Source organism: Chrysemys picta, chromosome 15 (assembly GCF_011386835.1).
Source record: "Chrysemys picta bellii isolate R12L10 chromosome 15, ASM1138683v2, whole genome shotgun sequence".
In the NCBI taxonomy this organism is placed as follows: domain Eukaryota; kingdom Metazoa; phylum Chordata; order Testudines; family Emydidae; genus Chrysemys; species Chrysemys picta.
In genome coordinates this window covers 31,985,146-32,005,550 of record NC_088805.1, presented here as the reverse complement: position 1 = coordinate 32,005,550, position 20,405 = coordinate 31,985,146, and the positions used below count along the sequence as shown (strand labels likewise).

The following is a 20,405-nucleotide window of genomic DNA, read 5'->3' as shown; positions in this document are numbered from 1 at the left end:
GACGTATGGACATTGAGCAATGGATCAATCCCACCGAGGAGCGGCTGTGTGGCAATGTGTTTAATGCGCTTTCCCACAGCAATACCTGCATCTCCTGATACAGACTCCAAACGGGGTGCGGGTCTGTGTGTGCATTTTGGAGGGGAGGGGCTGGGTTTGGAAAGGGGGCTTTCACGAAGAGGCCATGGCTGGGAATGGCTGTGATATAAGCAGCAGACAATGAGCTACTGCCCCGTTACACCTGGGAGCGGGGGGTTTGGCAGGCAGTTAGCCCTGCTTTGCTGCACGCATTATGCAGCTCCAGTTGCAGCCGATCAGCTGATGTCCTGCCAGCATGGGATGTTAAGCCCCAACAAACCCTGGGTCCCACACTGCGCACCAGTTATTAGTGCAGCCTGCCGGGGCTGTCATTCAAATAGCTTTGTCTGCAGTTGGGGCTGTGCAGTCGTTCTTCTCAGAAGTGTGAAACCCTCCGTTTTCAGCAATACCGTCAGTGACCTCGTTCGTGAGCCCTGGTTTGCTATGCGGCCAGAGAGCTGCCGATCACTCATACATTCAGCGTGCAGAAGAGCAGGGCTGCTGTAAACTTCAAGGAAAGGCTATGGGACTGACCAAGCCAGGGCTGTCCAAGGTACATACAAGTATCCTCTGGGTCTCCTACCCATCCCTGGGCATGCCATGCTCCTGGAGCTGCTGCGTTTCATTTTGCCCCTCTTGGAGCTTGCTGGCTCAGTACTCAGGATACGATGCTGAGAACAGACGTCCAACAGACAGTCTCCAATGTTGCTGGTTGACGCCCCATATGAAGTAGATGTACTGGTAACGCATTGACTTTCCACTGGCTTGCAAACACGACTTCTCTGCCTATTCTTGTATGCTCTGTCTCAGCCTGGGCGCTTTAAAATCCTAGTTAAAACAAAGACCCTCCCGTCCTACAAGCAAGGACCAATGTTAAGGGGCAGGGTGATTTTAAAATACTGTTTCAATCAAGCCAGTGGCTGTGTTTCCATTGCCTGAAGCTGTCATACATACAACAGCCTCTCAAGCATGACAGCACGTTGTCAGGAAGGCCAAGCTAAAGGGATCCATATAATTAAGATAGTTCTGCGGTGAGGTCTGGGTGAGCACCGGGGAGATAAAAAGAATCCACTGGTTTCTTTATGCCATTACTCAGCCTCTCCCTCTCTCACATACACACAGTTACGTGGTAGAAGTTTAGGCTGAAGTTTTCAAAGCTGGGTTCCTAAACTTCTGCACCCAAATCCATATTTCTCCCCACCAGCATCACACTTGGAAGCCGACATTCCAAGGGCCATGAAGTTAGCGCTCTGTCATACTTGGACAGCTGCGAATGTTTGGTGTGTTCACAGCAGTTTTCATTTATAAAACGAGATAGAGAATTATTGCAGCATTATTAATATATGGCAGAGAGCAGTCGTGGTGCTGAATAAAACAGATACGTGGGAAGAAAAGCCAAATGAATTCCTATATACAAAATCCATTCTTGGGTGCAATATTAGTTAGGATTGATTTGGCCGTCACGTGTTCTGACTTTCTGAATGTCTTGCAAACGAAGGCGCTCGTTACAGAAATCATTGCCCTGATGGACGCTCTCAGAAGACGTAGCCATTGGAAAAGAAAGCACACTTTAATTAGAAACTTGGCAAACACCACCACTTGGCCTTTGCAGTCTGATATGGAGACATTCCCTTCTCAAACGTCTGCCTTACTCAAAGAGAGATGGTTTTAATGTTGCATCGTTGGCGGTTATAAAAGCACTGGAGACGCAAACTGATGCATGGAAGGATATTCCTTATAGTAACTGGGCCTCCTCCAGCTTCCATTACAGTCAAAAGAAAAAAATCCCACTGACTTGCTGGGAGCTGGTCAGACTCCAGGTTAGCAGGAACAGATTCCATCCCAACAGAGCCTTACAAAATGTGGGGAATCATAAAACCGGGAGGAAAGAATTGAAAAAGTGCCCACCGGGTGCTAAAGTGCCTAAAGCTAGTCTGAGGCATTCTAAATATAGGTAGAAATAAAAGCCACTAAGCAGCTGATCTAATAACCAGTCGAAGGCAGTAACTCTTCTGGCAGCAGCTGTGAGCCTGGCCCTGCACGATGGTCTCCTGGAGGCTAATGTACCAAAAAAGCAATTTGACAGCACAGCACCCGGCGGCACAGGATGGCTATTTCGGAACGCGCAGCATTCCAGCCCCAGCAAGCTATCGGCCTGGCTCACGCCCAGTGAGGTGCAGCGCTGAAGCCTGAATTCCGGAGCAGGCTGCTCCAGAAGTCACGCCTCCCACACTCTTCCAGCCGCTATGGCCTGTTTGTCGCTGCCTGTAAACATCTGAGCACCGTGGCTAAACGGCATCACTGGTAACATTACAAATTTAGCTTTGATTCCTAGCGGACTAGATCCTGCACCATGCAGAGCCTCTGGTCTTGATCCAGAAAAACACTTAAGTACGTGCCTCGCAGTACGCATGTGACTAGCCCCGTCCGATGACGTCAGTGTTGCTATGCCGATTTGTCGCAGCTGAGGCCCTGCTTCACGCCAGCTTTTTACTAGCCACATGGGGTATTACTGGCCTGCTGTGATCATGTTGGTCAGTTCGGGAAAGGCAGATGGGAGCCCCACATGAGACTGAAAGATGGAGGTGATGGGACATTGCGTTCCACGACAAGGAAAGTTATGCTGTAACAGTGATACGGACAAACTACAAAATGTGGTGGTGGTGAATGCTAGCCACACCAGGCCATAAACTGCCACTGTCCTATATTTCCTACTGTGACTGAACCAGCCCAACACCTGTTTGCCTCCTGGGCATTAACGAGTCCGTAAAGTTAAAAAAGGGTGTTTGTATCATTGACACAATATGACGACAGTATTTATTCCTAGCCAGAGCTTAGTAACTGATCAACAGTCTTTGTCCGCTCCATAAGCCTAGCTCCCCTTATGGTCTGGAAAAAGAAGAACAGGAGTACTTGTGGCACCTTAGAGACTAACAACTTGTCCTTATGGTCTGGGTGCTTCAAAGTGGACTGAGGCTGAAACGTGCTAGCATAAACCTCATTTTCCCCTGGGGGGTTGTTAGATGATGTGCAAAGCTTTTTCTCCTGATCAAGCAATTTCCTTTGTGTCCTGCAAAGCCAAAATACATAAATAAATTAAAATGTCTTCATATTAGGCTCAGATCTGCTTCTCCTTTGCAAATGTAAATATTTACATTTTATTGTGCAGCGAATCCATTGCAGCAGAATGATGTTGTATTGATTCCAAATAACAAGCGCAAAGGCTCAGGAATCATGCCTTGCTACTGCCACTAAAGAACAAACACTTTAGGAAGGTTTTGAGGTCATTTAGTTATTTGCACACAGCAATTTTGGATGAACATTAACTGTAAACTGAGGCTCTGTGTGGAGATTTTCTTTGACACACTAGCTTTGGTGATTATGCAAAGCAGGGTCACATCTCCTGTGGCCCAGCCAGTTTGCTCGAGGCGAAATGTGCTTCTAGCCAGGCAAAAATGGCAGGAACTAGAATGAGCCAAATGGCCGGCCTTGTCTTAACCCTGAGAAGGTGCTTAGTGTAGAGCTGCAGCGGGAGCCTGGAACAAACAGGGCATTGAACTAACACGCTGGCGACCCGGGCTGCTTTGCCACTGACTTGTGTGACCTCGAGCATGTTTCTGTTCCCCCCGGCTTCTGGCCCGTTTGTTTAGAGTGTAAATCCACGGGGCAAGGATTCATTCTCCCTTTGTTCGTACAGTGCTTGGCACCAGACAGCCGTGGGCTCAGTTGGTTGCTACCAGCAGCCATGGTAACACGAGTGAATGCTGCTGCTGGACAATTCCTCCACGAGCTTTCCGACATGTACCCAGGTCGCTTATGTGGCGACATACATGTGCCAGTCCTGTCGCTTTTTTGTGACCCTTAATAATGTTCTTTTAAACACAAAGTGGGGCATTCACGTGTTAGGAAAAGCCAGAGCTAAGGTTGCCCGTGCAACGTCAGGTCCCCCCCACCCCATGCATATGCAGTATGAGACACACTGTGATTGCAGGCTCACACACTCGTTTTTACATAGGCTCCCTGCCTCAGTCAGTGCCAGCAATGGAGCACTGAGAGCCCAGGGGAGATATGCTCCCTGCTCTCAGTACCTGCGCCTGGTGCCATAGCGTCCGCTGGGCACGAGGAGCAATTACAGAGAAAGCCCTGCTCAGCCCCTGCAGCCCTGCCCCGGTGCATGTGTGTCCAGTCTGATACGGGACCTGCCAGTGCGGTCACTTGGCTCCGGGAGCTGGAACTTTAAGACAGACACTGATCATCATAAATCTAGTGATGGAGCGGGCAACATTCTGAGCTCCAATATTTGTGTGCGTCACTCCTCTGAGCGATCCCGTCATTCCATCAGGTATGGCTGTGACATTACCGTAGCAAAGGAGGAGGAAACAAATTGGCTCCAGCTCTGTAGATCAGTGTGTAGCCTCCACGTCTATCACAGGTCTGACTCCCATCAGCAGAACATCTGAGACCTCACAACATTCAATGTATTTATCCCCACACCACCCTGGTGGGACAGAGCAGCACAACTATCCCCATCGTACAGAGGCGAAATGTCTCCTGGTTGAGCGTAAGGGCGCAGGCAGGAACATGCACACTCTGGGGATGAACGCCTGGCTGCACGGACATGTCGATAGGAGGGCTTTCCTCAGCCTTGGGCTGCTGCTCTGAGAAGGAGGTCTGCTGGCAAGAGCTGAGGGGCCACCAGCCCACGAAAGCGCAGCACATCTTTGCACACCAACTCAGGAACCTAGTGAGGAGGGTTTTAAACTAGGTTCAAAGGGGGTGGTAATAAAAGCCCATGGGTCAGTATATTAAAAAAAGTGACCTTACTTTAACAGAGGGCTGTATGTTGGGGTGCAAGGGATGGAAAATTACACCAGGATCACAGGAGCAACAGACGTGATAACAGTGGGGGAATCTGCTCAGTGTCTTAGATGCCTATATACAAATGCAAGGAGTACGGGGAATAAACCGTAAGAATTAAAATTATTAGGCCATAAGCTAAATTATGTCTTAATTGTCATCCCTGAGACAGGGTGGGATGAAGCTCCTGACTGGAATATCCGTATAGAGGGATATCACTTGCTCACCATGGACAGGCAAAGAAACAAGGGAGAAGGTGTTTATTACACACCAAGAATATATACACTTGTTCCGAGGCCCAGAAGGAGGTGTGAGGCAGGCCAATTGAAAGTCTCTGGGTGAAGATAAACAGGGAGCGGGGATGGGCAACATCAAGGGATAGACCCACCTGGTCAGGAAGGGGAGGTGGATGAGGTATTTCTAGAACACGTAACAGAAATACAAGATCTAATAGTAATGGGGGCCCTTAACTACCCAAACATCTGCTGTAATACAGCAAAACACAAAATGTCCAATAGGTTCTTGGAATGTATTGGGGACAATTTTTTACTTCTGAAGCGGGAGAACATAACCAGGGGCGCAGCCTTTTTAGATTTGGTTCTAACAGGGAGGAATAAATTGTTAATCTGAAGGTTGAAGGCAATTTGGGTGAAAGTGATCATGAAATGATCGATTTCACTAGTCTAAGGAAAAGCAGGAATGAGAGCAGCAGACTAGGGACAATGAACTTTAAAAAAGCAGACAAACTCAGATTTTCTTCCCATGGGACCTTATCTACCAGTTCTCTAAGAGATAAAGGAGTTCAGGATTGCTGGCAGTTTCTCAAGGAGACAATATTAAAAGCACAACTGCAACTATTCTGGTGCGAAGGAAAGCTAGGAAGAACAGTCAGAGGCCAATATGGCTCCATCAGGAGCTCTTTAATGATGTGAAAAAGGAATCCTACAAAAAGTGGAAACATGGACAAATGGCTAAGAAGGAACACGAAAGACTAGCACAAGAATATAGGGACAAAATCAGAGAGGCTAAGGAACAAAATGAGTTACACCTAGCAAGGGACAGAAAAGGCAATAAGAAGAGGTTCTTTACATACATTAGGAGCAAGAGAAAGGCAAAGGAAAATGTAGGTCCCCTGCTTAGGTGGGATGGAGAGCTAATAACTGATGACATCAAGAAGGCTCAGGTGTAATGCCTAGTTTGCTTTAGTTTTCACTAAAAAGGTCAATGGTTACCAGATACTTAATACAAGTACTATGAACAACAAGGGGGAAAGGAACACAAGCCAAAACAGGGAAAGAAAAGGTTAAAATATATAGATAAGTTGGATGTATTCAAGTCAGCAGGGTCTGATGGAATTAATCCTAGGTACTGAAGGCCATAGCTGAAGCAATCTAATAACTGTTAGCAATTATCTTTGAGAACTCCTGGAGGACAGATGCAGTCCCAAAGGACTGGAGAAGAGCAAACATAGCTTTAAAAAGAGAAACAAGAGGACCTAGAGAATTATAGACCAGGATACCAGGAAGGATACGGAACAAATTATTAAACAATCAATTGGTAAGTACCTAGAGGATAATAGAGTTATAAATGATAGCCAAAGCAGCTTAATTTCCTTCTTTGACAGAGTTACAGGCCTAGTGGATGGATGGGGAGAAGCAATACACATATCTTGATTTTAGTAAGACTTTTTACACAAGCCCACATGACATTCTCATAAGCAAGCAAGGGAAATGTGGTGTAGATTAAATTACTACAAAGTGGATGCATAACTGGTTGAAAAGCTGAATGCAAAGTGTAGTTATCAATGGTTTGCTGTCAAACTGGGGGCTGGGGGTTGTAACTAGTGGGCTGCCACAGGGATCTGTCCAGGGTCTGGTACTATTCAATACTGTCATTAATGACTTGGATAATAGAGTGGAGCATATGCTTATAAAATTTGCAGAGGACACGAAGTTGGGAAGGTTTGCTAGCACCTTGGAGGAATTCAAAACAACCTTGACAAATTGGTCTGAAATCAACAAAATGAAATTCAAGTGCCAAGTACTGCACTTAGGAAGGAAAAATGAAATGGAGCACTACAAAATGGGAAATAACTGGCTAGGTCATAGTACTGCTGAAAAGGATTTGTGGGTTACAGTGCATCACAAACTGAATAAGCACCAACAACATGGTGTAGTTGCAAAGAAAGGCTGATCTAATTCTGGGGTGTCTCACTGGGTGTATCATACATCCGACACAGACAGTATGCGTCCCACTCTCCTCGGCGCTGGTGAGGCCTCGGGTAGAGTTCTGTGTCCAGGACCGGGCATGACACTTTGAGAGAGATGTGGACAAACAGGAGAGAGGCCAGAGAAGAGCAACAAAAAGGTTCAAAGGTTTAGAAAACCTGACCTGTGAGGAAAGGTTAAAAAAAACTGGGCCTGGTTAGTCTTGAGAAAAGAAGCCACAGGAGGGAACCTGAGAACAGTCTTCAGATACGTTAAGGGCTGTTGTAAAGAGAAGGGTGATCAGTTGTTCTCCATGTCCACTGAAGGTAGGACAGGAAGTGATGGGCTTAATCTGCAACAAGGGAGACCTTCCAAGAGAGGTTGTGGAATCCCCGTCCCTGTCAGGGATGGGCTGTTTCCTTGGCCCTGCCTCAGCCCAGAGGGCTGGACGTGACGACCTCTCAAGGTCCCTTCCCGCCCGACATTTCTTTGATTCGCTGTGTGCCCAAGGTAACAGAGGAAGTCTGTGGCAGATCTGGGAATTAGCCCCTCCCAAATCTGAGGGTTGTGTCCTAACCACTGGTCCATCCTTCCTCTCAGACATAACTCGGCTCCCCCTTTATCCACCAGCCCCTCCCACTGCATACATGCCTTATATAGTCCTCACACCCACCGCCTGTGTCATTTGCACAGCATCCTTGGTGGTTTATGCAATACCCTGCATTGCCACAGAGGTAAGCCTGGTCTCATTAAAGTTTAATCAGATTGTATTAGTGTGCACAGCTAAAGGTTGTTGGATCAATCGATGTAATGAACTTCCCAGGGCAGCACTCATTTTGTGCATGTACATGAAAAGTCCTTGCAATAAACAGCTTGTTGAGTGGCGTATTTTCCACTCTATTGCAAAAATATTCTGTCCACACTAGCACTATTTAGCCACGGGCCCTCCTGGCAACAGGCCAAGAAGACAGCTGTTCCCAGCAGCCCGCTCCCCGGGCACAGTGGGCCGTTGTCTCAGCACGGTGCTCGAACCATGGAGCAGGACGCCCCCCGGCTGCACGGGGATCACGGAGCCTGTGGAGGCCAATCGTGGAAATGTGGCTGCAGGGAGCAGCTAACTAATGGCCAAAGAAACTGAAATGCAGGTTTTGCCCACCGTTCTACTAGCTCTTTTAATGGCTTTATTTCTCTGGGGGCTGCAGCAGTGCGGGCGGAGCCCACAGCCAGTGACTGGAGGGTTGGGTAGAAAGCGAATGCCGGAAAGCAGCTGCCGTCCAACCCTTTGCTGGGCAGCCGTCAGGGCACAGAACCATGTGCTTCCACCTAACTGTTCTTCTGTGGGGGCTTTAGTTAAGACGTTGCCTTTCACCAGTTCTATAATTACCATGGCCTTCACATCAGGGTCTCGGTGCAGGGGATATAATTGCATTGGCCTTTTGTGGCTGATTCCAGTGAGAAAGTGCTCCCAGGTCTCCTGCTTCGAATCAAAGAGGAAGGTGATCTGCTAATGGAAAGCTCCTGAGAGCAGAGAGAGCTGGGAAGCTAAGGTCCCTGCTCATAAGGAGAACACAGCTAAACTGACAAGCATTAGTGCTTGGCTTCCAGGGGAAATTGGGCTGCATGTGAGATGCTCTAGTATACTCGGGTCTTGACGGTCCTGTACTCTGAGACTCAGGCCTCCCAGCCAGTGCTGCTAGCCGGGCTCTACGCTCCTGGGCCAGTGTAATGTGAGCAGGTATCACCCCAGACACCTCCTTATCAGCCTCTCCAGCTCTGATTTCTAGGAGCCTGTGATTGACTGATCGTACCACTGGCTGCCTTAATCCTTTCTCCCATCACCTTCCAGTAAGTGTTTCTCCCGGGGCTGCATATCCCACTCCTCCCTAACCTAGTCATCACCAGCCTCTTTGCGCATTAGAAGTGTTAATACGGCACACTCGTATCCTATGCATTAAGAGCAAAACCTCATTCCGGGTACAGATTAGTCAAGAACATTCATCCAGTCGTGTGGCGCAGCTCCCTGGAGATCTGGGATGAACTGGGCCCTTTATTTCCTGTGTAGTCTTTCCATTAAAACATCTTTCACTTGTTTGTTCCCGGCGATTTAACATAACAGAGTACATTAATGTCCTTTTTGTATTAAAAAAACTGTTAACCAAAAATACAGCTCTGTTTGTAAGAAGATCACAAACAATATTCCATCAGCTCGGCTTGCCATGGGGCCTTCTTTGCTAGCTCACAGGAGACCATATTAGAACTCAGGAGACGTAACAAATCCAGTCAATAGTCCTGCTGGTAAAGTGCCTTTTATCTCCATTTTTTGGTGCCTGTGTACAGCTGACATCCTGCCAAAAAAACCATTTGCTATTTCTTCCTCCCCACTCCCTTTTTCTCCCGAGGATGTGGCTTTCTACACTCCTGCACTGAAGCAGTGGGTTCCAAGGAAAGCAATGCAAATTCTGTCCTCTGGAACGTTTATACCTAGCCTGGACCAAACATTAGTGAATGTCCAGTAGCACCAATCCTGTTTTGTCCAGCAGATGGGCTGGCGGATATAATATTACAGCAGTCATTATTGTGACCAAAAATGGCTTTTCCAAACTATATGCAAATACTTGTGAAAAAAGTATTGTTTGAAAACATTGAATAATAACATGGTTTTACTCTTTAAGAAGTGGGTTTTATTTTCCCTAGTCTTTACTCTGTTTTTTTTTTTTTTAAGGTTTGTTCCTGCCTTGCAATTAGACCAGCTGCCTCGTAGAGCAGGGGAAAGATGTGAAGGGGGGGAGGAGTCTGACTACTAGTATCCTTTTAGCAAAGCATGCTGGGAGTGGGAAGAGTCTGGGGCCTATATAACACAAGCTCTTCTATTTCTCAGTCACTGCTAGGATAGGCAACAGCAGAGAAAGATGTGCTGGAAGGACGAGAAGAGGAGAGACAGCACAGGAGTACCAGGAGCAGGTACTGTGCCTAGAACACTGGACATGTTATTAATCATCATTGCTTGTTTTCTAACCCCACAATGGTGTAGAACCAACTTCTATTGGCACTGGTGGATACCTGGACTGCCAGGTCTAGGCCGTTGAACTGATGGGGAGCTGAGGACCAGAGCGGCTAAGTCAGAGTCACACAGAAAGCCTGTAGCAGAGCAGAGATTTGTATTAATATTATTTATTTGTATTATTGTAGCCCCTAGGAACCCTAGTCACGAACCAGGACCCCCGCTGTGCTGGGAGGGGTCTGCTCACTGAAAGAGCCTATGGCTGCTGTAGAGGGAAAGACTTCAGATGCGCCGAGTACTATGTACTCATAGGGAACTGGGGTTGAATATGATTTGATGAGTCAGTGCCTGTAATGAACGACTCATCTCTGTCTTCCTTTTGCCAGCACTTCTTTGGAGGGCAGGACCTCTTGGTTCACTGGTAACAACACCCGTCTTTTGGGGGATCACCTGGCCTCTGCGCCTCACTTTCTATGTAGCCCTAAGACCCTGGTTCAGCGCGCACATATCTACCTTCACGCACATGCCTCCATCTAGCCCTATTCAGCAAACCAGTGAAGCATATGCTTGACTTGGACATCAATGCACTGAACTTGAAGCATATGGTTTAAGGGCTTTGCTGAATGGGGCCCTAAATGCAGATGTCCTGGTGGCAGGGATCCTTCCAGCCTGGAGGGGTTAAAATAGGAAATATATATCCAAGGGGAATGAATCATTTCTCAGACCATGAGCACTTATAAGTTTTCTCTGTGTTTGATTCAAGATGACTGATGATAGTGTCGTCTGCCTGGCTTGACAAATGAAAGTAACTGTGGTGACAAGCTAAAGTAGTTTCTCACAGGGTCCTATGATGACAAAAAGCAGTGACATGGGCAGTATATGACTATGCAGAGCCTCTTCTCAGCGTTCTTTATAAGGTTCATTATAACATGTTGGGATATTCCTTGTACATAATGTATGGGAGAAATGTGGGGGCCGGCCTGAGGCTCATCTTCTTTCAGTTGTGATGAAGGACTGAATAGGTGCTAAGATTGAACATGAGAATAGATTGAGCAAAGTGAGCTGTACATTTGGCCATTCACCATGCTCTTACGTGAATGTTATGGTACCCTACATGAATGGGCCAATGGGTTCCAACCAATACTAATAATCTAATACTTTGAGATCTCTGCACTTTGATAGCACCTTTCATTCGATGCTCTGTGCAGACATTAACTAATTAGACATCACAGTACACCGTGTGATAGGTAAGAGAGATATTTTCCTTGCCCCTGAAATGCAGCAGCCTCTGGGGTGGAGTGGGGGAATTCAGTAGCAGGTAACAGTGCAGTGCAACACTAAGTGGAAATATAATACCGTATCCAACTGCAACTCCATGGGATAGTTTGTGAAGGCAGAATCACCAAGCCCTGCTCTTGACTGCAGCCATAATAAACATGAGCTGAACTCAAAATGCAGGCAGGAAAGCTGTTTGATCCTTGGTGAATACATTGGAGACAGAAAAAACAACCAAACAAAAACCCAACATCATCATAATGGTGGGCTGGTCCACGCTGTACTGCCACCAAGGTCGTATGTTTGTCCTGCCATGGATCTCGCAGCCTCTCCTTTCAGAATGCTACCTCAGTAACTCCCTAGAATGAGGTACTGCAGCCAACTCCATTGCTTCAGCCTCCGTTCTTCCTTTTGGGTGTATACAACCGTCCCTCGCACCAGGGAACTCTGTTGCATAGTCCAATATGTGCAGGCATGTGTGAAAGTGGGAGCAACTTAATCTAATTTGCACTGAAAAATTGCATGAGAACTTCCTCTCCTCATACATTTTATGCAGGTGCTGAATTTCATTAGGCAAAAGTCCCAGGCAAACACAGGGATCTTGACATGTTCAGTCTATTCTGTCCTGTTGTGTTTTTTTTTCTCCCAGAGAGCTATTAGCTATAAAAGTTGCACAAACGTTCAGGCTGGTTTGAAGGATAGGCTACAAAGATTTCTCTGTTCTGAAATGCACAATCTGTGATTTTTTTTTGTAATATATGAATGAAGAGAAGAAGGAGGGACTGAGGTTTTTTAAAATCATATTTCATTTGCTTCTTTCTTTTCTTTATAGAGTGAGAACTGAAAAAAGACATGGTTCCAGTTCAGAGATTGCAAAGGCTATAATGAGTGTGCAGTGTATTGTGGTGATCCATTTTGTCAATTTTAAGGGGAAAAGGATCTTAAAAAAAAGCCATGATTTCTTAATGGTATTGCACTGAGAACTCTGGAGGAATTTCATATGCCCATAAAAACCCTTTTAATGAAGAACTCCACAAGGAACACTTTGAATACATTTTGGCTTTGAAAGCAGGATCCTTTTTTCTGAAGGTAACATACGTGCCCAATAAACTGTTCCACAACCTGAAATCATCCTAATGGCAGAGGCAATGATACCTACTTACCCCAACTCCCAGGGGCGTGGTAAGAGCTTGTTAATATTTGGAGAGCACTGTGAATGTGGAAAGTTCTCACTAGTAGTAATATCAGAGTATATAATAGTGCCTATACCCTGGCCGTGCTGGAGTTTAATGTTATTCTTACTGTTGATCCTTGGCTAAACACTGAAAATGTGCCTGGGTTTGAACAAGACAAAGGAAGAGATATGGTTCCTGCCCAGCGGAGCTTCGATTCTAAACAAGGGATAATAGCTACTATGAATGGAACAAGCAATGCTGCCAGGTGGCTTGGTTGCAATGTTCCTTTGGAGTCCTTGACCATCCCGGGCAGCCTGTGCAAATCCCATGCATTTCAAATCAGATACTTCCACTAAAGGCAAAGTGTCCAACGAGGTCACCCTCTGAACTGAACTGCCTCCCACAACCATGGGATCTGGACTGGGAATCAAGCTGTGCTCAGAAACGAGCCAGGCCAGCTGCCAAAGTCATTAAAAAGCAGACTGCTAGAAAGTGACAGCATAGGATTGCTGTCCAGCTTGTGTCCAAAGTAGGTGCAGCGCCATGATGGGGGTGAGCTGGCAAGGAATGTTTCAGTATTGCACCATGAACCCCACACTGAGCATCCACCGGCCTTGGCCTGGAGGGGCTACTAGCACCTGCCTTTCACCAGGGAAACGTGCTTGTGCATCTATGTTCTTTGCTCTAACACATGAGTTTTGCTGGACTTTCCCTTTCAGACCTTCATGTACTACCCACAAGGCTGTGAGCAGAATGGCGAAGGGGGGAGTGTATTCCTACACCCGCTGCGGGATGCTCCCCGTATGGTTATTTGTTCAATCTGACTCTAATAATATTCTTACTTGATAAGTATAAAATCAGCCCGGCATTCATTCTCCACTAGAGAGCAAGACAGAAAGACACGATTCTTCTCCAATCAGTGGTGGTGACAAACTGACATTCCCACAAATACCTCGGGGTGCATCATGAATGGGGCTGCTCTCACCGAGCGAGGAGGAGTTTGCCAAACAGCGGAATTGCCATCAAGACACAAGCCATGCTAGTCAGCACATTCACAAAGCTTGTAGCACATAAAGCACAGGTTAAAATAAGCCCCAGGGTCCACTAAACCGCACAGTTAGAGATGAGCCCAGGACACTTCAGCCCTTACAGATGAGCTTCTTTGGAGCCACTTTGGAAGGTCAATGGTAAATATCTCATTTAGATCATTTTTATAAGTGGAAAACCTACACAGTGGATTGGTTTTGCTTCCAATAACGGCGGGGCCATTAACCAGGTATGTTAAAATTGTGTGGTAGTAATCAGAGGTAATCTATGCCACTGCACAATTCTTCCATTATTTGCTTTAGAAAAATGCACCAGAACTCAGGAAAAGTTACCATGGGCCCAGACACAGGCATGAGGAAACATGAAAATATCAAGTGCTCTCTGCCGGCAGGACGGCGGTGCTAAGGACTGCACAAAGCTGGCGAGGAGGTGGAAAAGTTTACCTACTTTTGTGTATATTGTAAACATCTTTGTGTAACTGCTTACATGAACCCTAAGATGAAAGTTTTGCAGTCGTCTGTGAGAAAGAAAATGCTTCTTGCTACAAAGGTTTAATTTAAACTAAAAATGCAGCAGAAAAGGAGTGTGAGGAATTCTAAAGGCTGAAATGCTGAAAATTGCCTAAGTGCAAAATTTCTGGTCATGCCAAAAAGTATTTAGCAAATGAGTTATAACACCCACCTCATTCAACCTTACAAGAGCCAGTCAACGTGCCAGCAGATTGAAAAAGTGTCTTAGACATTGGCAGTGAAAGACATTTTCTGAAGAGCTTCACAGTTTTGCTACAAACACCTAGTAAAATAAACCCTGGAAGTTTTGCCCTTTCCTGGGAAGCTAGAATTTTGAGTGGGATTATTAGAATGCACAGATCCAATGACAAAGCAAAAATGTATTTGAAGTAAAAATTGCCAAGAACTTTGTTTATTAAGACTTAAGTGCAGATGACTCTAGGGAGTGTGTATACACTGAGAAATGTCTCCTAAACCTCCCCGCGGCAGTGGGCTGCACTTACGTAGCGGTGGACTTTTCAATACATGCATTTTGTTTTCAGCTGCCTGTTCTCACTGCAAGGAAAGGAAAGAAGAGAAGAGGCTTAAGTCAAAGAAGCAAATATTTTATTTTGTATAAAGCAAGCAGAGGTCAGAACACAGCTTCCCATGGTAGTGTACATCGAATCTCTGTCTCTCATATCACTGTCTTTTGGTCAGAAAGCATAGCATGCTCCAGACAAGAAGGAACCAATGGTAGCCACCTATGTATCTATGTTCTAATAACCACGAAATTATGAATGCTTTAAATAAGGCCTCAACTTCTGGAAACTACAAAATGAAAAAGATGTATGAGGAGGCATGTTCAGTGACATGGTTCATACCGTGGAACTCAGGACAGAACAAGTCTCAAACTACCAGCTGAAATTCTAACTGCAGCTACTGATGCCACATTCTGTTCGGAGAGGCTGACTCCCGCCTGGGGCTGGCAATCCTGAGAGCCACTCACTGGTTATTCTACAGAGTTTCCTAATACAAACAAACATCTGTCCTTTCTGTGCTAGCTCACAGCATCGAGGGCTTGTTCAGGTCAGTGACATTTCTCCTTTTGGGCACTCCTACTCTCATTTCCGAGCAAAGGGCATGCTTTTTCGGCTGGTTGATGTCACTGGGCTTTATAGTTTATACACGCCACTTACTTTATTAAAATGAGGTCGGGGGAAAGTGGGACATCTTATTATGCAAATGCAGCTTCCCATAAAGAAATATTTTATTAAGGCGTCCTCTGCTCTTGTGTTGGTTTAGCAGATTTGGTCACAGCTTGACATCCAATAAGTTTGTCTAAAGGCTGCATTTTTACAAAACATTTTTCTAATCTATTTTAAACACAGTTCCGGTTATGATGCATTCATTAGGGAGTTTGCTTTCAAACCTGGATTGTAGTAATAAATCTTAATTCTGGAAGCATCAAAGGCAGCAGGAGAATTGTATCCAACTGCTTGTCAGAATCAAACGCTGACTACAGGATGTGAGAGTGACTAGAAGCAAAACCTACCTTCTCTGGAGGGGAGAGTTTCGGGGCCCAGGCTCATTGATGTTTTAGATTAATAAACTGGTAGAGATGCAGTTTCAAAACGCTCCAGAGCCACTCGATGTAATTCAATGCGAGAAGAGCTAGGTGAGGCCATTCCAGTGAATAGGTAAGGGCGGGGGGCTAGGTGAGGCTCAAAGCAGTCTGTTCGGAAGAGACTCCCTTGCTCTCCCATCACTGACAGCAGTGCAAAGTGGGTGTAAAACACAGCTAGCTCCAAATGGTGCTTCATGCCCACCGTGCGCTGGTGTCAATGGGGAATTGGGCTCCCTGCATCTAATGCTGTCAGAGCCGTCACTTCCTCCTCTGGCCGGGTTCTTAAACTGCTCGCTTGGGACCAGATCCTGCCTGGTCTGTATGCTGTACGCGGGTCAGGAAAGGGCCAGGAGCCTCCCTTTGTCCCTTGTACAGCCTGCGTCAGGGCCAAGCACAATGGCACTCCGTGTGCGCAGGGCAGCTGCCCAGCCGGCTCTCTCCACGCCCCGCAAATGGGGTTGCGGGAGGGGGGCCTTGGTCCCTCCCTTCTGCACACCGGCCCCGGGAGCAGCAGCAGCACATGGGGGAGGCGTATGCTGTTTTGGGGCTACTTCTGCTCTGGCCAGAACGTAGCCCTAATTTGGTAGGGAAGGGACTGCCAAGGGATGATTATTCATTAGGTTAATACTATTTATCAATAAAGCCAAGTAAAAGGGTAGATTCTGGTCAGAGTTTGGCTTCTTAGCCAGGGTTAGGCTATTCCAGACCAGAAGCCTCTGGAGAGAAGAATTTGCAGTGGAAATGCTGGTAGAGCTTCTAGCTCAGTGGCACAAAGAGCAAACCTATAACAGCCGGCCTAAGTGAACCGTACAGACGGGTCGTGGTGAGTATATCGGCAAGTTTACCTTAATCTTTTCCTAGATATTTCATCATAATGCTATTTACATCATCTTCTTTCCCTTCTGCCTCCCATCGCCTTTCATCTTTAGCACCTTCAATGATCAGTTTTCCGGCACATCCTTCACCTTCTGGTCTTTGAATCTTTGGTCGGCTCTTGACGCTGTCAGCACTTTTAAAAGAAACGATCGAGCCAGAGGATGAAGATGAGTCGGAGAGGTTTCCAGCGTCCTCTTTGGCCTTTGAAATGGTCTTTATTTCAGACAAAAAAGTGCTGTCTGCCGAATTCTGGTCTTCAAAATGAACGCTCATTGGCCTCTGGCCTTCTCTCCTGTCTTTGACAGGTCTGGACAAACTGCTTGTTGACTGGGATTTTCGAATTGCTGGAAGGAAGTCATCAAAATCAACATTTGTTCTCCTTTCATAGTTGAGAGTTGGTATTTTCCAAGTGAACGGGTCGCTTTCCTTTCCTTCAGCCATAACATCACTGAATTGCTTACTCTGAAATACCAGAGAATCTTTCCCCAGATCAGCACTGGCTGTGTCATCTAATGATGGCTCAAGGTAACTTCTCCATGGCTTAAGTCTCGATGGATTGAACGCATCTGCTCCCACAGCTGGTGAACTCAGCGTCAAGCGGGAATTATCAATATTTTGTAAGAGTGAGTCACAGGAGCCAAACTTCGATATTCTTCGGAGAGCTGGGGAACACGCTGGCTCTGTGTTCTCAGATGATATGCATTTTAAACTGGATGAACGCACTAGGCTCGCTCCTGCAGGCACTCCTTCACTTTCTGTACGTTCATGGACTCCAAACTTTATTGGGAACTCATCATCCTCTTTGAAAGTCCTGCATCTTCTCAGGGAGGAGGCACCAGTTGTTTGGTAGATTGGCAGGGGAGAGGTGTCCTCTAACCCTAATGTTCCCTGCACTTTCTCTGTTGCCCTTTTCCTCCTCAGCTCTTCTACATATTCAGAAAGTGCAGATGAAGAGCTTGGAAACGTCTCTTCTGCTGTAGGAGATGATCTCCTTCTCATCACAGATGGAGATATAGCTCCTAATTTATCCATAGCTTTTTTCTGACTGTCAATCTCCTTATCTGCAATTCTTCCAAATTCCCATCTTTGAGCGCCAACTAAATGACTCACATCCTTGCCAAAATCTGCCTCACCCATAGGTCTTCTGTATTCCCCTCTCCGAGCACTCAGTGCAGAAGCTGGTCGGTTCATTTCTTGATCTTTGATTTCTTTGTTCATCCTAAGCAACAACAGAAAGAGATACATTTTAGTTTGTTACCTGACTTGATGCAGCCACAACGTCAGTCAGAAAGGCCATGTCCTGGTATCCAGAAATCTGTTCTTACCTTCTAGTCTCACTTGAACCATTGCCTCTAAATAGGAATTGCTTATTGCAGGTAAATGAACTCTAACTGTTTCATTAAATGACACTTTTGAGCATAACTGAACTCAACATAAATGTCTCTGAGTAAACTAGAGAAGCTACAATGCATGACTCAAGGTAGATCACATCACAGACACTGTACTTCATCAATCTGACATACCAAGACATGCCTCAAAATGGGTTGCTTTCTCAATAGATTTTATCAATACATGGGATTTATTTGATTTCTGTCACTACCCAAAGATGATACACTGAATCTTCATGAAGCTGAATTATAGCACACTATCCCAATGCTACTCCCTGGTATGTTTCTCCAGTGCTCCCTTTGGTAGGAGGAACTAATTATAAACTATAAGAGCAAAATAAATGCCTGGCCGTGGGCTGGATATGAACAGCACACACCACGGGCCAAACTCCTTCCATTCGGGAGTATTTCAGGATTTGCCTTTCGGAAAACAGCTTTTTAGAATGGAACACAGGCCAATACCAAAACCTGCTCCCAGGAAATAGGAACCTAGCTGTGATGTCCAATTAGACTCCAATGAAAGAGCAAAGCAAGTGGAGCTAGTTCACCTTGGCTTTATGGAACGTCATCTATTGCCCCTTTAAAATCAGTGCGATTTGGGGAGAATCCATTCACCAGCAAATGGCAGACTTGAGCAGCGCTGGCAGAAGGTGCTGCAGAGACCTGAGGGGCGGGGGTGGAGGTGGTATGGGAATTCCTTCTGCAAACAACCACAATGCTGATTTTTAATTAAAGGAGTGATGCAGGCTCTGCTAATTAATCCCTGTCACCCGATAGCTATCGTTGTCGGAGCTATTATTAATGGGATGGTGCTCTTAAAGCTTGTAGCTTTCACTAGAAAAGGAATTCAGCGTGTCTTTAGAATTCCCTACCATTCTCTTAACAAGGACACGTTCTCTTTTGGTAAACAGTATCACAAGTATTTGAATGGAACATTATTGTTGTTGACGCTGGAGCTTTTATTTTTTAAGGGCAGACATACTGAGCAGGAGGAAATGCAGTAACAAGGTGCCATGGCTCATTGAGAAAGGCTATCGGCAAAGTCAGTGGAGATTCTCCGTGCCTTCACTAGGGATGGCAGATGCCAACTCCTCTGAAAGGAGCAGCTCAAAAAACCAAGGCTTGACACTGACAGCCTGGCTAGCTGTCAACCAGCATTTCTGGTTAGGATCCTATGGAAGGTGAGAGCGAGAGAACTCCCTGGCAGCCCAGTCGCCACTACGTGTCTCTTTGACTCTGGGCCATTTGGGTACAGCCCTGAGTCCAGCGATCTCCTCTCAGTGATGAAAGAGGATCGAGTGCCCATGCGGATATTGTTATGTCTGCTCTTTCCTGGCTGAGTGTGGTGAGGAGGCGGTACGAGGAGGGAGCTTTTACTATAATGTGGTGCTCTGCAGAGACCCATCTTGCCTCCCTGCCGGTTCGATGGGTGTCTGGGGCTGTTGGAAGGGTGGGTGAGGAGGCTGATGAGGTGTGCAGATGAGTGAACTGCTGGCGGCTCAATCCAGATAAGAATGAGATGAGGCTGGTAGGCTGGGGGAAGTGACTGGATGATGAAGAACCTATTCTTGCCCTAGCTTTACCTGAGGGTTTGTGCCCACCCCTTGTGACTCGTGTTCCCAATCTGGGAGTCAGGTAGGATCTGCAGGTGCTCTTGGACCACGTTACAACACCACAGACCAGGAAAGCTTTATCCCATTTGTGCCTGGTGAGGTTATGAACCTTCCTTTTGGCTGTGGGATCTCACGGACGTGTAGGCTGTGAGGGTATGGCCCAGCCACCATTTCAAATTAGTTGTAAAAAAGTCCTTTTTGAGGTGGGCCTTTGCCTTAGCAGAATAGGCTGTAGCATAACTCCAGAAATGCCCAGGATGCAAAACAACTACAGAAAGGCAATCAGTTTAAGAAGCAAGACCACCCCCCACCACCGCACACACTCCTTCCTCTCTTGTTTGCTGCAGAAAGACTGCAAAAATTGATTGCAATCATTGTTACCCTTTGTGCCACAAAACTCTGGGTGAAATTCTTCAAAAAAGATTGCACACATTCATCTGAAGGCCTGAAAACACATTCCCCCCCCATTTAATTTTAACAATATCTGAAAGGGGGAGTTCGCTTTGTTTCTTGTATGCAGCATGACTGACAGTTTGAGGCGTTGTTGTATGTTTCTTCATGGTATATAATTTGGGATCAATAATGTCAAGTAACAATCTATAGGGTGCTCTCCCTCAGATTCTTGCCTGCGAAATTAGAAATGGAGTTTGTCAAAATGTATTTGCCCATAAAGAATTTTTTCCAGTGTTTTGAAGCTGGAGACGCTGCTGTAAAGGAAGCCTAGAATTTTCTAACACAAACGTATATTTTGTACTGCGTCACTGCAGTCAGAC

The 20,405-nt window shown here is 46.1% G+C and overlaps 1 protein-coding gene across 14 annotated transcripts in view; it reads right to left on the bottom strand.

The window, feature by feature from the left end:
• Positions 1-14,532: 14,532 nt before the first annotated feature.
• The window catches only part of MYO18B (myosin XVIIIB), a 198,265-nt gene continuing 192,392 nt past the window's right edge, over positions 14,533-20,405 (bottom strand). For 12 of the 14 annotated variants that reach the window (XM_065568882.1, XM_065568889.1, XM_065568886.1 and 9 more), the window contains 2 exons: positions 16,601-17,850; positions 14,533-14,704 (listed from right to left, as the gene is read on the bottom strand). In XM_065568882.1, the coding sequence (XP_065424954.1) occupies positions 16,602-17,850 (1,249 nt within the window). In that variant the 3' untranslated portion in view covers positions 14,533-14,704; position 16,601. Of the gene's footprint in view, positions 14,705-14,738; positions 17,851-20,405 lie in introns of those variants that run through there. The other 2 variants (XM_065568884.1, XM_065568887.1) reach the window with 1 other exon arrangement.